Source organism: Procambarus clarkii, chromosome 22 (genome assembly GCF_040958095.1).
Source record: "Procambarus clarkii isolate CNS0578487 chromosome 22, FALCON_Pclarkii_2.0, whole genome shotgun sequence".
Taxonomy (NCBI): Eukaryota; Metazoa; Arthropoda; class Malacostraca; order Decapoda; family Cambaridae; genus Procambarus; species Procambarus clarkii.
In genome coordinates this window covers 3,062,550-3,084,849 of record NC_091171.1, presented here as the reverse complement: position 1 = coordinate 3,084,849, position 22,300 = coordinate 3,062,550, and the positions used below count along the sequence as shown (strand labels likewise).

Below are 22,300 nucleotides of genomic sequence, written 5' to 3'. Positions count from 1 at the left end.
GCATTCTCTCTCCCAGTTATTCTCTCCCTGTCTTTCTCTCACACCCAACACTGTAAGCACTCAACAAACACACAACGTTAATTTTACTATTTTATAGAATATATCATTTTATTTTGTTATTTTATAAAGAGGTACAACCTCTGGTGCAGTGGAAGGGACCCATAGCCTCGGAGAAGGGAATATAGAGCATTCTCAGACAAACTTGCCGTTTGGCTGTATTTGATCAAACTTAACATACCTAACCTAACCTCTCCTATGCTAACCAATTCTAACCTATCCTATCCTAACATAACCTAATGTCAGGAATTCATGTTCCTTATATAATAGATTATTATAGAAAAGAAAAAATTCGGAAAAAATATTTGAAATTAATGAAAATTATTCAGCCTGTTAGGCACATCGGACGTTGCATACTAGACCAAGAATTGTGGTTCTGGCTATTAGGCACGACAACCTGAGTATGTATCTCCCTTACCATACACATGTTCTAGGTATGCCCTTACCATACACATGTTCTAGGTATGCCCTTACCATACACATGTTCTAGGTATGCCCTTACCATACACATGTTCTAGGTATGCCCTTACCATACACATGTTCTAGGTATGCCCTTACCATACACATGTTCTAGGTATGCCCTTACCATACACATGTTCTAGGTATGCCCTTACCATACACATGTTCTAGGTATGCCCTTACCATACACATGTTCTAGGTATGCCCTTACCATACACATGTTCTAGGTATGCCCTTACCATACACATGTTCTAGGTATGCCCTTACCATACATATGTTACACACCATATCTAACATTAAGGTGTCCCAGGCAGGAGCAACCCGTCGTGTACAATACGCACCATAGAGTCATTGGTTATTGTGTTGTGTATACTCTTAACCCCCAGACTGACCATGAGTTTCGGTAAGCTAATCACCCAACTGGTCGCTGAGGCAGAGGAGATCGTCACACGCTGACAAATGCCTGAACAACAAAATGAGCAACATTGGGGGAATGATGAATGTGCCTCCCATGTCTGTTGGTAACCGTTCTTCCACACTGTTTACTGAACTTGCCGGCAGTAAAACAATTATAATGTGTGATATTTGACACGTGGCTGTCAAAAAGCGGTTACCACAATTTTGTTTATTTCCATTAGGAGTGTTTTGTGTGAAGGATGATGCTCCAGTTTTATAGTGGCCACCACAGTGGTCTGGGCCCCGGGGGCAGTCTTTCACAGGTGGAGACTGTGGAAGACCTGTGGTGGAGACTTCCACAGGTCTTCCACCGTCCACTCCTCCCCTCCTCCAGGTCGTGGCTACAAGGTAGTTGGCATAATACTACCTCCTCTTGGTACAGAGACAAAACGTGAAGGATGTTTACTACTAGTAAGCCACTGGCAGTGAAACAAGTCATTCCAGTCAGTACTGGGCCAGGCAGGGAGGGGGAAGGTTGGTATGCGACGCACGTCTGCGTCTTGTGGTCCACGTCGACTGTGGGAGGGGACGGGGTTTGGATCAAGGCGCTCGCAGACTCCTTCAATATTCACCCGTTTGGGGAATCGCCAACAGTGTGGAGGACCAGAGCGCTGCGGGGACAACGTGCGTCGTGTTGTAGCCGCGGACACGACGGCCGCCAGACGTCTCCTCAAGCCTCTTGGGGTCGCTAATTACCAGGAGAATATGTTAAGTCAGTACCACTGTGTAGCACTCTGAGAGGATGTGATGGTGGTAAGTGTGGCGCTGCGCACACAGCCCCACATGTGTCCTGCCCACACCTGAAGGACCACACCACCCTTCCCTCTCTCCCACACCTGCCAGGGCCACATGTGCAAGGCTGCGCCACGACGTAAATACCCCTTAGCAGCAAATCTCAGATACCAATACCTAATTGGAGAATAAATTTGTTCTCGGGCGACTGACGTTGCGTCCGCCTCGGGCGTCTGTCTCGGAACACAATAATTTGAGGTGTTTACCTCCTGGATGGTAATATTTACAGCGACTTGCCGGCCTCTCCACGTACCAGGGGCGGGGGGCGGGGAGGAGAGGTGTACCTGTGATCAAAGAGGAGGCTTAGTAGGGGAGGAGGAGGAGGAGGGTGAAGAAGTGAGAAAAGGTGATATGTTCGTGGGGGGGGGGGAGGTTATCTTGAGATGATTTCGGGGCTTAGCGTCCCCGCGGCCCGGTCCTCGACCAGACCTCCTTTTTGTTACACATCCCCAGGAAGCAGCCCGTAGCAGTTGTCTAATTCCCAGGTACCTATTTTCTGCTAGGTGAACAGGGGCATTGGGGTGAAAGAAACATTTTGCCCATTTGTCTCCACCTCCACCGGGGATCGAACCCGGAACCTCAGGATTACGAATCCGAAGCGCTGTCCACCCAGCTCTCAGGCGGGAAGGTAGAAGATGAATCTGCTGGGGATGATGAATATACCAAAGATGTTATACTCATCATATCATCAGACCCGACATACTCTTGAGTATTTGTGCACTAGATTGCCTCAGCATGGGACCAAAATATCGAGGAAATGCGTTATTAAACTAGCGTAATGTGAGCGCGTTTGATCAGTAACTCAGATTCCTGACTCATTCCTGACTCACACCTTACAGTGGACGTGAGTGGCAGCTGCCGTGAGGAGTTGTTGTTGTTGTTTACGATTCGCCACCTGGAACAAAAAGTTCCAAGTAGTACGGGCTATGGTGAGCCCGACGGTGTGAGGACTCGGGCTAGCCAGGTTTTCCTTCATATCGCTACAGTTGATGGAGGTAATGTTCGGGGCCTCAAGCAGGGAGCTTTTCTACATTCCCAACACCATTAAAGAAAACAATGAATGCCTTTTACCAGTGTTAGAAATGTTGGTAACATATCTAACACTAGCAAAAGGCATTGTTAGAAATGTTGTGGTTGTCCTTCTGGCATTACCTACACCACAAGTATGGTGGTAGTCTTCCTGGAGTTACCTACACTGGAACATTTTTTAGTTGTACCGGTGGTGAGCAAGAGACCCGCAGAGCCTTGTCTCCTCCTGTTTGACTCTTGCTGTTAGCAAGGCGACCCAAGATGATAAATCTAACTTAAAAACAAGCTGAATATTTTCAAACGGCGTCAATTACCTCCTTGTCGAGGCAGGAGAAAAATTATCAATCAACTGACCTGATTTATTATCGATAATTATTGATGATTTTCGATTGATTATCAATCAACTGGGAGACCTGGTCGAGGATCGAGCCGCGCGGTCGCTAAGCCCCGAAAACACCTCAAGGTAACCTGTTGGAAGTCAGCTTCAGAGGGCTCATATAAGTCAGCTTCAGAGGGCTCATATAAGTCAGCTTCAGAGGGCTCATATAAGTCAGCTTCAGAGGGCTCATATTGTCTTTTGATGACTGACGGTCTTAAACAGTAGTACATTGTTTCAAGCCTCTCAGACTGTGCACTCGAGGGAAGGGAAGCAGGTGAAAGGGCAAAGTCATTCCAACTAGCCCTGGGAAGGGATCAGGATAATGATTTAGGATGGGACGGGGGATCCAACACACTGTGTATCTGATAAACATTTGAAGATCAACTTCCTAAACTACACATTTCTGAAACAGGAACTTTGTGGAGTAAGAGTTACTTTGAGAGGTGAAGAATAGGCCCCTTACCTTGCCATGATTTCGGGGCTCAACGCTCCCGCGGCCCGGTCGTCGACCAGGTCTCCTGGTTGCTGGACTGGTCAACCAGGCTGTTGGACGCGGCTGCTCGCAGCCTGACGTATGAATCACAGCCTGGTTGATGAGGCCCAGAACAATGGTGCTATAACTCAAGGTAACCTCAGTCTACACTATGCATCAATAATAATTGGAGCGTGTGGTGCTTAAGAGTTAATTAAAAGCTGATATCCTGATATCATATATCCTGATATCATATATCCTGGTGGATAAATGAGCTTACTAGGAATTTCATGCCATATTTTTTAATGGAAACTGAAGCATTTGGGCTTGTTAGAGGAGGAGGATTCCACTTGCTACGAGAGACAGCGGTGGGTGGTTACAAGAGGCATATTATTATTTTTAAGCACATTGTACTGTGTGTGAGTCGTACTTTACTGTGTGAGAGTCGTTCTGTACTGTGTGGGAGTCGTACTGTACTGTGTGTGAGTCGTACTGTACTGTGTGAGAGTCGCACTGTACTGTGTGGGAGTCGTACTGTACTGTGTGAGAGTCGTACTGGACTGTGTGTGAGTCGTACTGGACTGTGTGTGAGTCGTACTGGACTGTGTGAGAGTCGTACTGGACTGTGTGTGAGTCGTACTGTACTGTGTGTGAGTCGTACTGTACTGTGTGTGAGTCGTACTGTACTGTGTGTGAGTCGTACTGTACTGTGTGTGAGTTGTACTGTACTGTGTGTGAGTCGTACTGTACTGTGTGTGAGTCGTACTGTACTGTGTGTGAGTCGTACTGTACTGTGTGTGAGTCGTAAAGAGTGTCGGGTCGTTTATGTTGGCACTCTTGACAACCACTTAAAAAGTTAGGTTACTCAGTGCCACTTGTGAGTGTGTGTGTGTACTCACCTAGTTGTGTTTGCGGGGGTTGAGCTCTGGCTCTTTGGTCCCGCCTCTCAACTGTCAATCAACTGGTGTACAGGTTCCTGAGCCTACTGGGCTCTATCATATCTACACTTGAAACTGTGTATGGAGTCAGCCTCCACCACATCACTGTCTAATGCATTCCATCCGTTAACTACTCTGACACTGAAACAAAATTCTAATGTCTCTGTGGTTCATTTGGGTACTCAGCTTCCACCTGTGTCCCCTTGTTCGTGTCCCACCCGTGCTAAAGAGTTTTCTTTGTCCACCCTGTCAATTCCCCTGACAATTGTGTAGGTGGTTATCATGTCTCCCCTTACTCTTCTGTTTTCCAAGGGTTCATCTCTCTTTAGGGGCTTCAGCTTTTTATGTGAGGTTCTGCTCCCTTAGCCTTTCCTCATAGCTTATACCCCTCAGTTCTGGGACTAGTTTGGTGGCATACCGCTGAATCTTCTCTAACTTTGTCTTGTGTTTAACTATGTATGGATTCCAGGTTGGAGCTGCATACTCCAGGATCGGTCTGACATAAGTGGTATTCAAGAACCTGAACGATTCCTTACACAAGTTTCTGTGTGTGTGTATGTGGGGGTATTTATTATTTTATTTACTATTTGTGTCTGCAGGATCAGCAATTAGCTCTTGGACCCCTCTTTTCTAACCAATCTATTTTTCCTCTATTATATCTACTTCGTATAGATTTTTCTCTAACACACACACACACACACACACACACACATACACACACACACACACACACACACACACACACACACACACACACACACACACACACACAGTGGAGTCCCACAGGGCTCTGTGCTTGGACCTATCCTGTTTCTGATATAGGTAAATGATCTCCCAGAGGGTATTGACTCATTCCTCTCAATGTTTGCTGACGACGACAAAATTATGAGAAAGATTAAGACAGAGGAGGACAGCTTGAGGCTTCAAGAAGACCTGGACAAGCTGCAGGAATGGTCGAACAAATGGCTGTTAGAGTTTAACCCAAGCAAATGTAATGTAATGAAGATAGGGGTAGAAAGCAGAAGACCAGATACAAGGTATCATTTGGGAGATGAGGTACTTAAAGAGTCAGAGAGAGAGAAAGACCTGGGGGTTGATATCACGCCAGACCTGTCCCCTGAAGCTCATATCAAGAGGATAACATCAGCAGCATATGCCAGGTTGGCTAACATAAGAACGGCCTTTAGAAACTTGTGTAAGGAATCTTTCAGAACATTATATACCACATATGTCAGACCAATCCTGGAGTTTGCAGCTCCAGCATGGAGTCCATATCTAGTCAAGCATAAGACTAAACTGGAAAAGGTTCAAAGGTTTGCCACCAGACTAGTACCCGAGCTGAGAGGTATGAGCTACGAGGAGAGACTACTGGAATTAAACCTCACTTCGTTGGAAGACAGAAGAGTTAGGGGGGACATGATCACCACATTCAAGATTCTCAAGGGAATCGACAGGGTTGATAAAGACAGGCTATTTACCACATGGGGCACACGCACTAGGGGACACAGGTGGAAACTGAGTGCCCAAATGAGCCACAGAGATATTAGAAAGAACTTTTTTAGTGTCAGAGTGGTTGACAAATGGAATGCATTAGGAAGTAATGTGGTGGAGGCTGACTCCATACACAGTTTCAAGTGCAGATATGATAGAGCCCAATAGGCTCAGGAACCTGTACACCTGTTGATTGACGGTTGAGAGGCGGGACCAAAGAGCCAGAGCTCAATCCCCGCAAACACAACTAGGTGAGTACACACACACACACACACACACACATACACCCTGGAAGCAGCTCGTAGCAGATGCCTAACTCCCAGGTACCTATTTACTGCTAGGGGAACAAGCCTATCAGGGTGAAAAAGATTCTGCCCATTTGTTTTCGCCTCCACCTGGAATCGAACCTGGGTCCTTTGGACTACAACTCCCGAGCACTGTCCACTCAGCCGTGAGGTCCCACGTGCGGGTGGGGGGGCCGTGTCAGCCGTCACCCAGGTAGGGTCACGCGGAGATAAAGACTCACTTTACACTAACATAGAGTGTGCTATTTTAAATCGAAAGTAACTTTTTATTATTATTATTATTATTATCTTCCACAGACGTGGCCCGAAATTTACAATACTACCCAGCATATATACATTTTCTTCTGCCTCCATGGACAGGAGGTGTGTTAAACATATAGTTAAGTGGTTTATTGAACAATCAACCACAGAAGGTGATTGTAGTGCTTTTAAAATGCTAATCTAACCTACATATGTAAATACACAGATTTACGTCTATCTTATATAAACATTGTTCGAGGTGTCTTTTACATAGTGTTATTAATGTTTGTTTAAAAGATGAAATTTAATTATCAGGAGCTTACACATGTCCTGTATACACATGCATAACTATAATGTATACACATACATAACTTGAGCCCGGATGGGCACATGTATAAGCAAGTAGATGGGGTCGAAATGGGTTCTCCCCTAGGTGTCCTGTTTGCAAACTTTTACATGGGTACCATCGAGCAAAAAGTCTTAGTCGACATGAACTTGAAACCGGCCATATACTGCAGGTATGTTGACGACATTTTTACACAGGTACCTGATGTCAGACATCTGCAGGAGTTGAAGGAGGCATTTGAGCGGAGTTCCGTGCTGCGTTTCACTTACGAGATGGAAAAGGATGGGAAGCTGCCCTTTCTAGATGTAACAGTCATGGAAAAGAGCGGAGGTTTCCACACTGCAGTCTACACTAAGGAAACGAACATAGGAATGTGCCTAAATGCCAAAAGCGACTGCCCAGATAGGTACAAGAGGAGTGTTGTTAACGCATATGTCGACCGTGCTCTCAGCCACAGCTCAGAATGGAAGCAAGTCGACGAAGAACTCTGTAGGGTAAGGCAGGTCCTAGTCAACAACGGCTTCTCCAATGGTTTCGTCGAAGACATCATAAGAAGGAAAGTGAAACGCCATGCAACCTCTGAAGAGACAACCAACACAACACCTATACCCCCTATTAGACTATTTTACAGGAACTTCTTTTCCACAGCTCATAAAACGGAGGAAAGGGTCCTGAAAGATATTGTTAATAGAAACGTTATCCCTACAGACAAAAATCAGAGGATACAACTGACGATTTACTATAAAACCAGAAAAACGGCCAGCCTACTCATGAGAAACTCTCCAGACACAAAACAGAACGCTTTAAAAGAGACTAACGTCGTCTATGCCTTCAAATGCCCTCTTGGGGACTGTAAGCTCCAAACAACCCAGTATATAGGCAAGACAACAACATCTCTTTCTAGGCGTTTAACGATGCATAAGCAACAGGGCTCCATTAAGGAACATATAATCTCTTCCCACAACCAAACCATCGCCAGAGAAATCCTAGTAAACAACACAGAAATCATCGATAGATACAGCGATAGCAGGCGGCTTGACGTTTGCGAGGCATTACACATCAAGAAGTCAACACCAGCAATCAACAGCCAATTAATGCACAACTATATTCTACCCACCTCAAGACTTCGCTCCAATATAGAAGCATCAAGAAATATGGACCAATAGGCTTTCTACAATCACTTCTATTCAATACCCATTGTTTCATGTTCTGGCTTGTGTTGATGAAATTAATACCTTATTAAATACCACCTCACCCCATCCACCTCACTCAAATGTAGATATAAACAAAATCGGAGATGTTCTATTCTATTCAGTAAGTTCTATTCAGTTGTGTATGTGTTAACTAAAGTCTTTGAAAATGTAATAAGTTTTACGAAACGCGCTCAAGTGTCGCGTCAGACTAGAAATAAAAATGAATTTTGGAGAATTGATTTTTGAATTACCTCCAACAGTGAAAAGAAATGTACGAAAGATTGAGAAAATTCGTGTTAGAATTATTAATCTTACTTTTTCGGTCATATTTAATATATATATATATATATATATATATATATATATATATATATATATATATATATATATATATATATATATATATATATATATATATATATATATATATTGTGACGGTAAAGTGTTGGAGTGTTGATGTTCGGCAGTTTCAATAGCAGGGGGCAATGCCTCGTCACATTTACACATTTACCTTACCAGTCTGTGGTAAGGTAATGGGAAGACACACAAAACACAAAGTATAAACAATGAAATTTTAATTACTCTAGAAAACAAGATATGAACAAAGACAATCCCTTGGCTTACGTAAAATTCAAAACAAGTCAACAAACAAAACAACATGAATAATTAATGGCTGTAAAATTTACTCTAAAACAAAATTAAGTGCAATACAATAGTGGTAATATAAATCAGGTGCTGAGAATACTGGCTTAAGCTGCCACCTCCCTTAGTACACGACAGCCAGAGCTTTGTCTACTAGAGAGAGATGTCAACTCCAAAGAGCACAGAGATATTCTGAGGAGACGGCGTGCTGCTGGCCCAGACGTCGACTCAGGTAGTGGCGTGAGTGCAGGTGCGGCGACACACCAGCCAATCAGGAGCAGGCAGGTGGAGAATGGGTAGTTTGCTCGTTGACGACGGGTGGGAGCCGGTGTGTCTGGTGGTGCAAGGTACGCTTTGCTTCCTGTACAAAACGTTTGGCGATACTGGTATCGCCAAACTGTATCTTCAATATAGTATCTTGTACTCGAATGACGTGAATTATGTAGGGAAGAGCAGGCTCAATCTCTCTTGAAAGAGATTATCATCACAATATATATATAAAATATATGTATATATATATATATATATATATATATATATATATATATATATATATATATATATATGTCGTACCTAGTAGCCAGAACGCACTTCTCAGCCTACTATGCAAGGCCCGATTTGTCTAATAAGCCAAGTTTTAATGAATTAATTGTTTTTCGACTACCTAACCTACCTAACCTAACCTAACTTTTTCGACTACCTAACCAAACCTAACCTATTAAGCTAGGTTAGGTTAGGTTAGGTAGGGTTGGTTAGGTTCGGTCATGTATCTACGTTAATTTTAACTCCAATAAAAAAAATTGACCTCATACATAATACAATGGGTAGCTTTATCATTTCATAAGAAAAAAATACAGAAAATATATTAATTCAGGAAAACTTGGCTTTTTAGGCAAATCGGGGCTTGCATAGTAGGCTGAGAAGTGCGTTCTGGCTACTAGGTACGACATATATATATATATATATATATATATATATATATATATATATATATATATATATATATATATATATATATATATATATATATATATATACTAGATCCATTTGTTTCTATTACTTTGACAGGGTAAGATAGCTGCTATAAGAAAACTAATGTGTTATTAAGGACTTAACCACTGAGGGTGATTAAGGTGCTTTTACAAGCTTAGGTTATATAGTTACATCACATACGTACATTGTATAATTGATACATTACATGGTCAGTCTTGGGAACAAGTCCAATATATCATCAAGTGTTCCAGTATTCATATAGTAGTTACAGAGTTCAGCATACCTCAGCCCAGGAGGTCGAAAGTCAGTCAAAATGGGACATTCTACAATATAATGTTCAAGTGAGTGCATGTTTTCTTTTTTACAAAGTTGACACATTGTGTATTCTGACACTTTCACAAGTTGACACATGGTGTATTGGACACTTTCACAAAGTTGACACATAGTGTATTCTGACACTTTCACAAGTTGACACATGGTGTATTGGACACTTTCTCACAGTTGACACATGGTGTATTGGACACTTTCTCACAGTTGACACATGGTGTATTGGACACTTTCTCACAGTTGACACATGGTGTATTGGACACTTTCTCACAGTTGACACATGGTGTATTGGACACTTTCTCACAGTTGACACATGGTGTATTCGACACTTTCTCACAGTTGACACATGGTGTATTGGACACTTTCTCACAGTTGACACATGGTGTATTGGACACTTTCTCACAGTTGACACATGGTGTATTGGACACTTTCTCACAGTTGACACATGGTGTATTGGACACTTTCTCACAGTTGACACATGGTGTATTGGACACTTTCTCACAGTTGACACATGGTGTATTCGACACTTTCTCACAGTTGACACATGTTGTATTCGACACTTGGCTTTTGAGAACGCTTGCTCTATTCCATATGTGAATGTCTCCTCAAGAAATTTATCCTAACCTAAGGTGTTGTACTGTATTGGATCTAATACCTTTAATATGGGTCGAGGGGAGCAGTCTGCCTGATTACCCGAGCTTCCCCAGGTGGTGTAAGTTTTTCCAGATGGTGTTAGGTAAAGGCAGGTGGTGATAGTTGTGGCCAGGTGGTGGTAGTTGTCGCTAGGTGGTGGTAGTTGTGGCCAGGTGGTGGTAGTTGTCGCCAGGTGGTGGTAGTTGTCGCTAGGTGGTGGTAGTTGTGGCCAGGTGGTGGTAGTTGTCGCCAGGTGGTGGTAGTTGTCGCTAGGTGGTGGTAGTTGTGGCCAGGTGGTGGTAGTTGTCTCCATGTGGTGGTAGTTGTGGCCAGGTGGTGATAGTTGTGGCCAGGTGGTGATAGTTGTGACCAGGTGGTGATAGTTGTGGCCAGGTGGTGATAATTGTCTCCAGGTGGTGGTAGTTGTCGCTAGGTGGTGGTAGTTGTGGCCAGGTGGTGGTAGTTGTGGCCAGGTGGTGGTAGTTGTGGCCAGGTGGTGATAGTTGTGGCCAGGTGGTGATAGTTGTGGCCAGGTGGTGATAGTTGTGGCCAAGTGGTGGTAGTTGTGACCAGGTGGTGATAGTTGTGGCCAGGTGGTGATAGTTGTGGCCAAGTGGTGGTAGTTGTGGCCAGGTGGTGATAGTTGTGGTCAGGTGGTGATAGTTGTGGCCAGGTGGTGATAGTTGTGACCAGGTGGTGATAGTTGTGGCCAGGTGGTGATAGTTGTGGCCAAGTGGTGGTAGTTGTGGCCAGGTGGTGATAGTTGTGGCCAGGTGGTGATAGTTGTGGCCAAGTGGTGGTAATTGTCTCCAGGTGGTGGTAGTTGTGGCCAGGTGGTGTTAGTTGTGGCCAGGTGGTGGTAGTTGTGGCTAGGTGGTGGTAGTTGAGGCTAGGTGGTGGTAGTTGTGGCCAGATGGTGTTAGTTGTGGCCAGGTGGTGGTAGTTGTGGCCAGGTGGTGGTAGTTGTGGCCAGGTGATGGTAGTTGTGGCCAGGTGGTGGTAATTGTCTCCAGGTGGTGGTAGTTGTGGCCAGGTGGTGTTAGTTGTGGCCAGGTGGTGGTAGTTGTGGCCAGGTGGTGGTAGTTGTGGCCAGGTGGTGGTAGTTGTGGCCAGGTGGTGGTAGTTGTGGCCAGGTGGTGTTAGTTGTGGCCAGGTGGTGGTAGTTGTGGCCAGGTGGTGTTAGTTGTGGCCAGGTGGTGGTAGTTGTGGCCAGGTGGTGGTAGTTGTGGCCAGGTGGTGGTAGTTGTGGCCAGGTGATGGTAGTTGTGGCCAGGTGGTGGTAGTTGTCGCTAGGTGGTGGTAGTTGTGGCCAGGTGGTGGTAGTTGTCGCTAGGTGGTGGTAGTTGTGGCCAGGTGGTGGTAGTTGTGGCCAGGTGGTGGTAGTTGTGGCCAGGTGGTGGTAGTTGTGGCCAGGTGGTGGTAGTTGTCGCTAGGTGGTGGTAGTTGTGGCCAGGTGGTGGTAGTTGTGGCCAGGTGGTGGTAGTTGTCGCTAGGTGGTGGTAGTTGTGGCCAGGTGGTGGTAGTTGTCGCCAGGTGGTGGTAGTTGTCGCCAGGTGGTGGTAGTTGTCGCTAGGTGGTGGTAGTTGTGGCCAGGTGGTGGTAGTTGTGACCAGGTGGTGGTAGTTGTCGCCAGGTGGTGGTAGTTGTCGCCAGGTGGTGGTAGTTGTCGCTAGGTGGTGGTAGTTGTCGCCAGGTGGTGGTAGTTGTGGCCAGGTAGTGGTAGTTGTGACCAGGTGGTGGTAGTTGTCGCCAGGTGGTGGTAGTTGTGGCCAGGTGGTGGTAGTTGTCGCCAGGTGGTGGTAGTTGTCGCTAGATGGTGGTAGTTGTGGCCAGGTGGTGGTAGTTGTGGCCAGGTAGTGGTAGTTGTCGCCAGGTGGTGGTAGTTGTCGCCAGGTGGTGGTAGTTGTGGCCAGGTGGTGGTAGTTGTGGCCAGGTGGAAGGCTGGGGTGGCCAGAGGGCTGGCAGGTAGCACCTCATTAAAACAGGCGGTGTTGAGGGATGAGAGGCCAGGCGGGCCCGGGGAATGTGTTGGTATTGGGCCCACGTACCGGGCCCCCTTATACCGTGCCCCCTTATACCGTGCCCCCTTATACCGGGGGCCCCCGTTATACCGGGCCACCAACGCTTACCTCCTCCCGGTATCTTTATTGTCGCTAAAAGTGTGCCTCCAAGCACTGTGGAGGAGGAGGAATGTGAAGGAAGTGAGGAAGAGACCGGGAAGGGAGAGCGGAAGGGGAGAGGTCTTAAGAGGAAGGAGGATGTGGTGGAAGACGTGAACTAGACGCTCAAGAGGTGAAGAATGAGATGAACGTTGACATGCAGGATGTGGAATATTGCTCAATGTTGTGGAATTGAGGAAAAAGTGGTGGTGGTGATAGTGGCATTGATGGTGGTGGTTGCCGTGGAGGTAGTGATAGTGGTGATAATGGTGGTGGAATTGGTACTTACCTAATAGTGACTACGGGGGAGTGAGGTCCAGCTCTTGGTCCCCAGCCTACCGGCCTTGTTGTACCTGTTGCGTTACAACTGAACTATTTTGACGTTCAAATTCTTTGTCGAATCTGTCCTTTAAGTTGTGGCTGGAGGTGGCTCCCACAACTTCTTCTTGCAGAACATTCCACTTGTTGACTACCCGTTCTGTCAATTTGAAGAGGCTCTCATTGTCCACTTGATTTCCCCCTCAGAATCTTGTATGCTGTGGTCATATCCCATCTGTTCCTTCTATCCTCTGGGATTGAGATTTAATTCCGTTAGCCTAATCTCGTAGTTTAACCCTCTAAGCTCTGGCACCAATCTTGTTGCAAAGCTTTGTGCTTTTTCAATTATAGCTTTATGCTTCACAAGGTGCGTATTCCAGTACTGGTCTACACTAATGTTGTGATTGTCTTGAAGGAGTCCTGATTCAAGTTACTAAACGGTGTTCTTATATTTGCCAGCGTCCCACATGCTGCTGATGTTATCCTGTTGATGTGTGCCTCCGGTGAGGGTGTTGGGACTATATCCACTCATAGATCTCCTTCTCTCTCTTTCTGATTACTATAGCTTAGTCTTAGCTGCCTTCCCTGTATGGTGTAGCCGCCTTCCCCGTATGGTGTAGCTGCCTTCCCCGTATGGTGTAGCTGCCTTCCCTGTATGGTGTAGCTGCCTTCCCCGTATGGTGTAGCTGCCTTCCCTGTATGGTGTAGCTGCCTTCCCCGTATGGTGTAGCTGCCTTCCCTGTATGGTGTAGCTGCCTTCCCCGTATGGTGTAGCTGCCTTCCCTGTATGGTGTAGCCGCCTTCCCCGTATGGTGTAGCTGCCTTCCCTGTATGGTGTAGCTGCCTTCCCCGTATGGTGTAGCTGCCTTCCCTGTATGGTGTAGCTGCCTTCCCCGTATGGTGTAGCTGCCTTCCCTGTATGGTGTAGCCGCCTTCCCCGTATGGTGTAGCTGCCTTCCCTGTATGGTGTAGCTGCCTTCTCTGTATGGTGTAGCTGCCTTCTCTGTATGGTGTAGCTGCCTTCCCTGTATGGTGTAGCTGCCTTCCCCGTATGGTGTAGCTGCCTTCTCTGTATGGTGTAGCTGCCTTCTCTGTATGGTGTAGCTGCCTTTCCCGTATGGTGTAGCTGCCTTCTCTGTATGGTGTAGCTGCCTTCTCTGTATGGTGTAGCTGCCTTCCCTGTATGGTGTAGCTGCCTTCCCCGTATGGTGTAGCTGCCTTCCCCGTATGGTGTAGCTGCCTTCTCTGTATGGTGTAGCTGCCTTCCCTGTATGGTGTAGCTGCCTTCCCCGTATGGTGTAGCTGCCTTCCCCGTATGGTGTAGCTGCCTTCTCTGTATGGTGTAGCTGCCTTCCCTGTATGGTGTAGCTGCCTTCCCCGTATGGTGTAGCTGCCTTCCCCGTATGGTGTAGCTGCCTTCTCTGTATGGTGTAGCTGCCTTCCCTGTATGGTGTAGCTGCCTTCCCCGTATGGTGTAGCTGCCTTCTCTGTATGGTGTAGCTGCCTTCTCTGTATGGTGTAGCTGCCTTCCCTGTATGGTGTAGCTGCCTTCCCTGTATGGTGTAGCTGCCTTCCCCGTATGGTGTAGCTGCCTTCTCTGTATGGTGTAGCTGCCTTCTCTGTATGGTGTAGCTGCCTTCCCCGTATGGTGTAGCTGCCTTCTCTGTATGGTGTAGCTGCCTTCTCTGTATGGTGTAGCTGCCTTCCCTGTATGGTGTAGCTGCCTTCCCCGTATGGTGTAGCTGCCTTCCCCGTATGGTGTAGCTGCCTTCTCTGTATGGTGTAGCTGCCTTCCCTGTATGGTGTAGCTGCCTTCCCCGTATGGTGTAGCTGCCTTCCCCGTATGGTGTAGCTGCCTTCTCTGTATGGTGTAGCTGCCTTCCCTGTATGGTGTAGCTGCCTTCCCCGTATGGTGTAGCTGCCTTCCCCGTATGGTGTAGCTGCCTTCTCTGTATGGTGTAGCTGCCTTCCCTGTATGGTGTAGCTGCCTTCCCCGTATGGTGTAGCTGCCTTCTCTGTATGGTGTAGCTGCCTTCTCTGTATGGTGTAGCTGCCTTCCCTGTATGGTGTAGCTGCCTTCCCTGTATGGTGTGAAGCTATCAGCCGTAGCATAAGTTGCTGCCTAGACTTCACCTGCACAACACCTGTCCCGGGAGCACTTGTTGCTCAATATTCTGTCAATTCCCTCTCTAGTCCAACACATGAACGAAGGAAGACCCCACAGGTGCTGTCAGACCGCTGGTGATGCGTAAGTCCTCCGGAGACGAGGTAAACTGTCCAACTGACAGGACCCCCCAGCGCATGTCCGACCTCCTTGACGTGCTGTCTTAGACTGGTGGTGCCACCGCAGCGCGATGACCGGACCCCCCTTCCTTCGTGACGTCATACTGCCAAGAGAGGTTTTCATTGGCTCCCTGTGCCACGTCGCTGTCGGTGACCAATCTGGCGCCACTGACGTCACTCAGTTTTGGCGGCAAAACGGAGGGGCCAGCGCCATATTGGCTCCCTAAAGGCCCTATACCACAGGCCAAAATACTCTTCTTTTACAAATTTCTCGCCACCTCGAGAACAATACACTCTCCCACATATATCAAACTGATGCCTGCGACGTAGAGAACGCTCGGGTAAAGTGGACATGACTCTTACAGCAGGCGTGGGAGAAATATAAGGGGGGGAACACCGTCACACTGCCTTCCCCCGTATGGTGTAGCTGCCCTTCCCCTGTATGATGTAGCTGCCCTTCCCCTGTATGGTGTAGCTGCCCTTCCCCTGTATGGTGTAGCTGCCTTCCCCTGTATGGTGTAGCTGCCGTCCCCCGTATGATGTAGCTGCCCTTCCCCTGTATGGTGTAGCTGCCCTTCCCCTGTATGGTGTAGCTGCCTTCCCGCTATAGTGTAGCTGCCCTTCCCCTGTATGGTGTAGCTGCCTTCCCCTGTATGGTGTAGCTGCCGTCCCCCGTATGATGTAGCTGCCCTTCCCCTGTATGGTGTAGCTGCCCTTCCCCTGTATGGTGTAGCTGCCTTCCCGCTATAGTGTAGCTGCCCTTCCCCTGTATGGTGTAGCTGCATTCCCACTATGGAGTTGCTGCCCTTCCCCTGTATGGTGTAGCTGCCTTCCCACTATGGTGTAGCTGACCTTCCCCGTATGGTGTAGCTGCCTTCCCAGTATGGTGTAGCTGCCTTCCCAGTATGGTGTAGCTGCCTTCCCAGTATGGTGTAGCTGCCTTCCCAGTATGGTGTAGCTGCCTTCCCAGTATGGTGTAGCTGCCTTCCCAGTATGGTGTAGCTGCCTTCCCAGTATGGTGCAGCTGCCTTCCCCTGTATGGTGTAGCTGCCTTCCCAGTATGGTGTAGCTGCCTTCCATTGTATGGTGTAGCTGCCTTCCCAGTATGGTGTAGCTGCCTTCCCAGTATGGTGTAGCTGCCTTCCCAGTATGGTGTAGCTGCCTTCCCCTGTATGTTGTAGCTGCCTTCCCAGTATGGTGTAGCTGCCTTCCCACTATGGTGTAGCTGCCTTCCCACTATGGTGTAGCTGCCTTCCCACTATGGTGTAGCTGCCTTCCCAGTATGGTGTAGCTGCCTTCCCATTATGGTGTAGCTGCCTTCCCAGTATGGTGTAGCTGCCTTCCCAGTATTTTGTAGCAGCCTTCCCCTGTATGGTGTAGCTGCCTTCCCAGTATGGTGTAGCTGCCTTCCCAGTATGGTGTAGCTGCCTTCCCAGTATGGTGTAGCTGCCTTCCCAGTATGGTGTAGCTGCCTTCCCAGTATGGTGCAGCTGCCTTCCCCTGTATGGTGTAGCTGCCTTCCCAGTATGGTGTAGCTGCCTTCCATTGTATGGTGTAGCTGCCTTCCCAGTATGGTGTAGCTGCCTTCCCAGTATGGTGTAGCTGCCTTCCCCTGTATGGTGTAGCTGCCTTCCCAGTATGGTGTAGCTGCCTTCCCACTATGGTGTAGCTGCCTTCCCACTATGGTGTAGCTGCCTTCCCAGTATGGTGTAGCTGCCTTCCCAGTATGGTGTAGCTGCCTTCCCATTATGGTGTAGCTGCCTTCCCAGTATGGTGTAGCTGCCTTCCCAGTATTTTGTAGCAGCCTTCCCCTGTATGGTGTAGCTGCCTTCCCAGTATGGTGTAGCCGCCTTCCCAGTATGGTGTAGCTGCCTTCCCAGTATGGTGTAGCTGCCTTCCCAGTATGGTGTAGCTGCCTTCCCAGTATGGTGTAGCTGCCTTCCCAGTATGGTGTAGCTGCCTTCCCAGTATGGTGTAGCTGCCTTCCCAATATGGTGTAGCTGCCTTCCCAGTATGGTGTAGCTGCCTTCCCAGTATGGTGTAGCTGTCTTCCCAGTATGGAGTAGCTGCCTTCCCCTGTATGGTGTAGCTGCCTTCCCAGTATAATGTAGCTGCCTTCCCCTTGTATGGTGTAGGTGCCTTCCCCTGTATGGTGTAGCTGCCTTCCCAGTATGGTGTAGCTGCCTTCCCAGTATGGTGTAGCTGCCTTCCCAGTATGGTGTAGCTGCCTTCCCCTGTGTGGTGTAGCTGCCTTCCCAGTATGGTGTAGCTGCCTTCCCCTGTGTGGTGTAGCTTCCTTCCCAGTATGGTGTAGCTGCCTTCCCAGTATGGTGTAGCTTCCTTCCCAGTATGGTGTAGCTGCCTTCCCAGTATGGTGTAGCTGCCTTCCCAGTATGGTGTAGCTGCCTTCCCAGTATGGTGTAGCTGCCTTCCCAGTATGGTGTAGCTGCCTTCCCAGTATGGTGTAGCTGCCTTCCCAGTATGGTGTAGCTGCCTTCCCAGTATGGTGTAGCTGCCTTCCCAGTATGGTGTAGCTGCCTTCCCAGTATGGTGTAGCTGCCTTCCCAGTATGGTGTAGCTGCCTTCCCAGTATGGTGTAGCTGCCTTCCCAGTATGGTGTAGCTGCCTTCCCAGTATGGTGTAGCTGCCTTCCCAGTATGATGTAGCTGCCTTCCCCTGTATGGTGTAGCTGCCTTCCCAGTATGGTGTAGCTGCCTTCCCAGTATGGTGTAGCTGCCTTCCCAGTATGGTGTAGCTGCCTTCCCAGTATGGTGTAGCTGCCTTCCCAGTATGGTGTAGCTGCCTTCCCAGTATGGTGTAGCTGCCTTCCCAGTATGGTGTAGCTGCCTTCCCAGTATGGTGTAGCTGCCTTCCCAGTATGGTGTAGCTGCCTTCCCAGTATGGTGTAGCTGCCTTCCCAGTATGGTGTAGCTGCCTTCCCAGTATGATGTAGCTGCCTTCCCCTGTATGGTGTAGCTGCCTTCCCAGTATGGTGTAGCTGCCTTCCCAGTATGGTGTAGCTGCCTTCCCAGTATGGTGTAGCTGCCTTCCCAGTATGATGTAGCTGCCTTCCCCTGTATGGTGTAGCTGCCTTCCCAGTATGGTGTAGCTGCCTTCCCAGTATGGTGTAGCTGCCTTCCCAGTATGGTGTAGCTGCCTTCCCTGTATGGTGTAGCTGCCTTCTGGTCTCCTCTCCCTTTCCTATTCTCATTACCTTAGACTAGTTGGGATTTAATTCCAGAAACTATATGTTTGGCCACGCCTGGAGTTTGTCTAGGTCTTCCTGTTACTTCCTTCCTAATATGGGGGACAAGACCCCCATATTAATTTAATGAGAGGGAGTGTCCTTCAACATCAGTGGAACACATATCATGTTCAAATATTAATCAATGTTTTAGGGGAGTGAAAGGCTAGCAAAAAATATTTCAATTTACTGGCATTAATATAAATCCACATAACATTAAAAGAATAACCATCTACTAACTCTCACACACAATTACTTTATCCAGCTTCTCAGCAGCTGAGCATGATCAACAACTGGTCTGGAAACTGGATACAATCAGCACTATCCGACACCAGGACTATCCTTGCCCAGTGGGACACTAGCGCCTATTATGCTGCTAATACCAATAAAGAGTGGTGGTGTCACAACCAGTAACACATGAAGTATGAGGAAACAATCTAATATACAACACCTTGGCAATATTTTGTTTTTCAGAATAAATCACCTCACTAAGACATATAACAGCACCTACCACCTGGTATAAAAGATGCACAACAGTAGAAATGATCCATGGTATACAACACATCAACATGAGAATAATTCTAGCAGTCAAATAACACAAATAAGGTCACTAATCCCGGACGGATAACGCCACAGATGCCCTCGCCTGGGAGGATCAAAGGGTAGTGCCGCCTTCAGCCAAACTCACCGGGGCGCGACACTGTATCCAACCTCTATTAAGATACAGTGGGATATTAGGATACAATATATTCATCCAACCTCTATTAGGATACAACCTCTATTATTCAACTGACCCACAACTGTCAAATATCTCAAACTCATTATCAGACATAACTCGATCAAGAACTTCTAAGTCAAGATAAAACTAAGTACAGATTATAGTACACAACCTTACGTATTAATACAAATCAAGAAATAAGTACATTAAAGATTTTATCATGATATAAAAATATGTGCACAAAGGATTCGAATTTTTAAGACATGGTAACACTGGAGCGAGTTGGTACTCCATTGTGGAAGGGGTAGTTAAGGGAGGATTTCAAAGACGTCGGCCAGCCTGTTATACATATGTATACAAGAATACAATATAAATATATATATAAATATATATATACAACATGTGTATCAAAAGCTTGTCTAAGTATACATTTCACCGCGCCATAATTTCAGTAAATGTCATAAGAAGAGGACAATGCAAGGAACAACAATGAAATGGAAATTACACAGTATACATGTGAGTAATACATCCAAGACCTAAATGTATACATCCTCCATCATGGTTCATAATATTTCCGATACATCTTTATGTAGTATTTCATACAATAAGCATACAAGGATGCTTTTCAAGCTACATGACATTAGGCTACTGCTATACACTACACATCTAATATATATCCACAATTACATGGGATACAACTTTGATACATAAATATATTAGTCTTGGCTAAGTATGACATACATTGACATACATCTATTGTGAGATTAAGGTCTGGCCCTATCGATTTGTCACAAGTTAGTATTCCAGCTGTATTTTGTACCTCTTTTACAGTGACTACAATGTCATCCGTGTTTCTTCCGGCATTATATTTTGTAACCTTGGTCTCCTCACTGGTTATGATGTAAAGACCTGAAATATTTTGGAGAGTTCCTCATATAACTCATTATAAATTTCTGTGCAAATTCTCCCTTGTCTCCTCAACCAGAGTACATGATCTTGCACTGTTATTTTTCGTCTTGCGTGGCTGTAGAACAGCTTTGGTTCGTCCTTTGGAAGCAATGTCATTTGCACTTGCCTCTCAGCTTCTCTCCTAACGCAAATGAATTCATTTCTGATTCTCTTTAGAAAACTCACTATTGTCTTCTGTTGCTAGTTCTCTGTACCTTTTCCAGGCCTTTTTTCTATATATTCCCCGCATTGTCTATTGAACCAGGGCTTTGTCTACTGTTGTCACCCACCTCAGCCTTGTGAGGTAGGAACTGGTAAAATGCATCAATACAGTTGCCAGCAAAGAAGTCCCCCGTCTGTAATTTCTTTTCTTCAACAGGTTTCTTTGTGTCACCAACTCCTTTGAGCGACGGTCTCGCTTCAAGCAAGTCGGCGTTCAATCTTCGACTGTCCAAGTGGTTGGGCACCATTCCTACCCACCCCCTACCCGCGACCCATCCCAGATCCTTATCCTGACCCCCTCCATGTGCTATATAGTCGTAATGGCTTGGCTGTTTCCACTATAGCTGCTAGAGGCAGCTCATACTCGTATATGTGTTAACGTTTGCCTCATTCTGGCCTAACACCAGGTCTAGTGTTACTGGTGTTACACGTCCTCTCTCTCTTACTGGTTCTGTAATGTGTTGTTGTAAGAAGTGTGTGTCGTGTCTACCAGTCTTCTCTCCGTGTCTCATCGCCCCGGTGGTGGTCATCCTGACTATTTCCGTGGTTAAAATCGGCTAGAATTTCGATTTTAGCTCTTGTTCCCTTGCCACTTTGGCTGCTTTTTTTATCTTAGCTTTAGGTAGTTCTCATTACATCTGTCATATTCTTCCCTAGACCTTCTGGTGTTTGGTGGAGGATTATAAGTCACTTCTACCACTATCTTCACGACTCTCACTGTTGCCATTCTTAGTATATATTCTTGCTGGTCACATTCTTCTGCTGATGTTACTTCTTCGTTGCTGATTTGTAGGTGTAGCAGCGTGGCTACACCACCTCTCGCTCAGGACACCCGGGCTCTCCTTATGACTTGATATCCTCGTGGGAAGATTGCATTTTCCATGACACGTCACTTTCATTTTAGCTATCGCGATCATATGCAGTTGTACTTCTATCCCTCTTTCCTGTAACTCTACTCCTTTATTTGCTATTCATTCTACATTTGTGTACATGACTTTTATGCTACGAATGACAATTGTTTAACTCCCCCAAAGAGGTTATTTGTTTATGTGGCTGCGTTTCCGTGTGTAATAGATGGGAGTATGGTGAACCTTGTTTGTGTGTGATGTTTGGTTAGGCTCGGTAGGCCTACCGTATCCCTCCGGAGGGAGAGAGAGAGAGAGAGAGAGAGAGAGAGTGTGTGAGAGAGAGAGAGAGAGAGAGTGTGAGAGAGAGCTCGTCAAGTGCTGGTGATCCATCACCTTCTGTGTCCTTGTGTCTCCTCCATTGTTCCTCAAGCACTCTCTCCCTCCTTAACCCATAAGACATTTTTCCTTTTCACAATACACCTTTTTTTTCCCCACAACTGAGCCATAGTATTTCTTTCCTTCCCCACAATACACGTCACCTTCCCCCACAATACACGCCACCTTCCCCCACAATACACGCCACCTTCCCCCACAATACACGCCACCTTCCCCCACAATACACGCCACCTTCCCCCGCAATACACGCCACCTTCCCCCACAATACACGCCACCTTCCCCCACAATACACGCCACCTTCCCCCGCAATACACGTCACCTTCCCCCACAATACACGCCACCTTCCCCCACAATATACGCCACCTTCCCCCACAATACACGTCACCTTCCCCCACAATACACGTCACCTTCC

The 22,300-nt window shown here is 46.9% G+C and overlaps 1 protein-coding gene across 1 annotated transcript in view; it reads right to left on the bottom strand.

Moving 5' to 3' along the window:
* Positions 1-20,892, bottom strand: part of LOC138367603 (involucrin-like) — a 42,532-nt gene extending 21,640 nt beyond the window's left edge. Inside the window, exon 1 of the mRNA XM_069329323.1 lies at positions 20,713-20,892. Coding sequence (XP_069185424.1) covers positions 20,713-20,892 — 180 coding nt within the window. The remainder of the gene's footprint in view (positions 1-20,712) is intronic.
* Between the last annotated feature and the right edge of the window lie 1,408 nt (positions 20,893-22,300).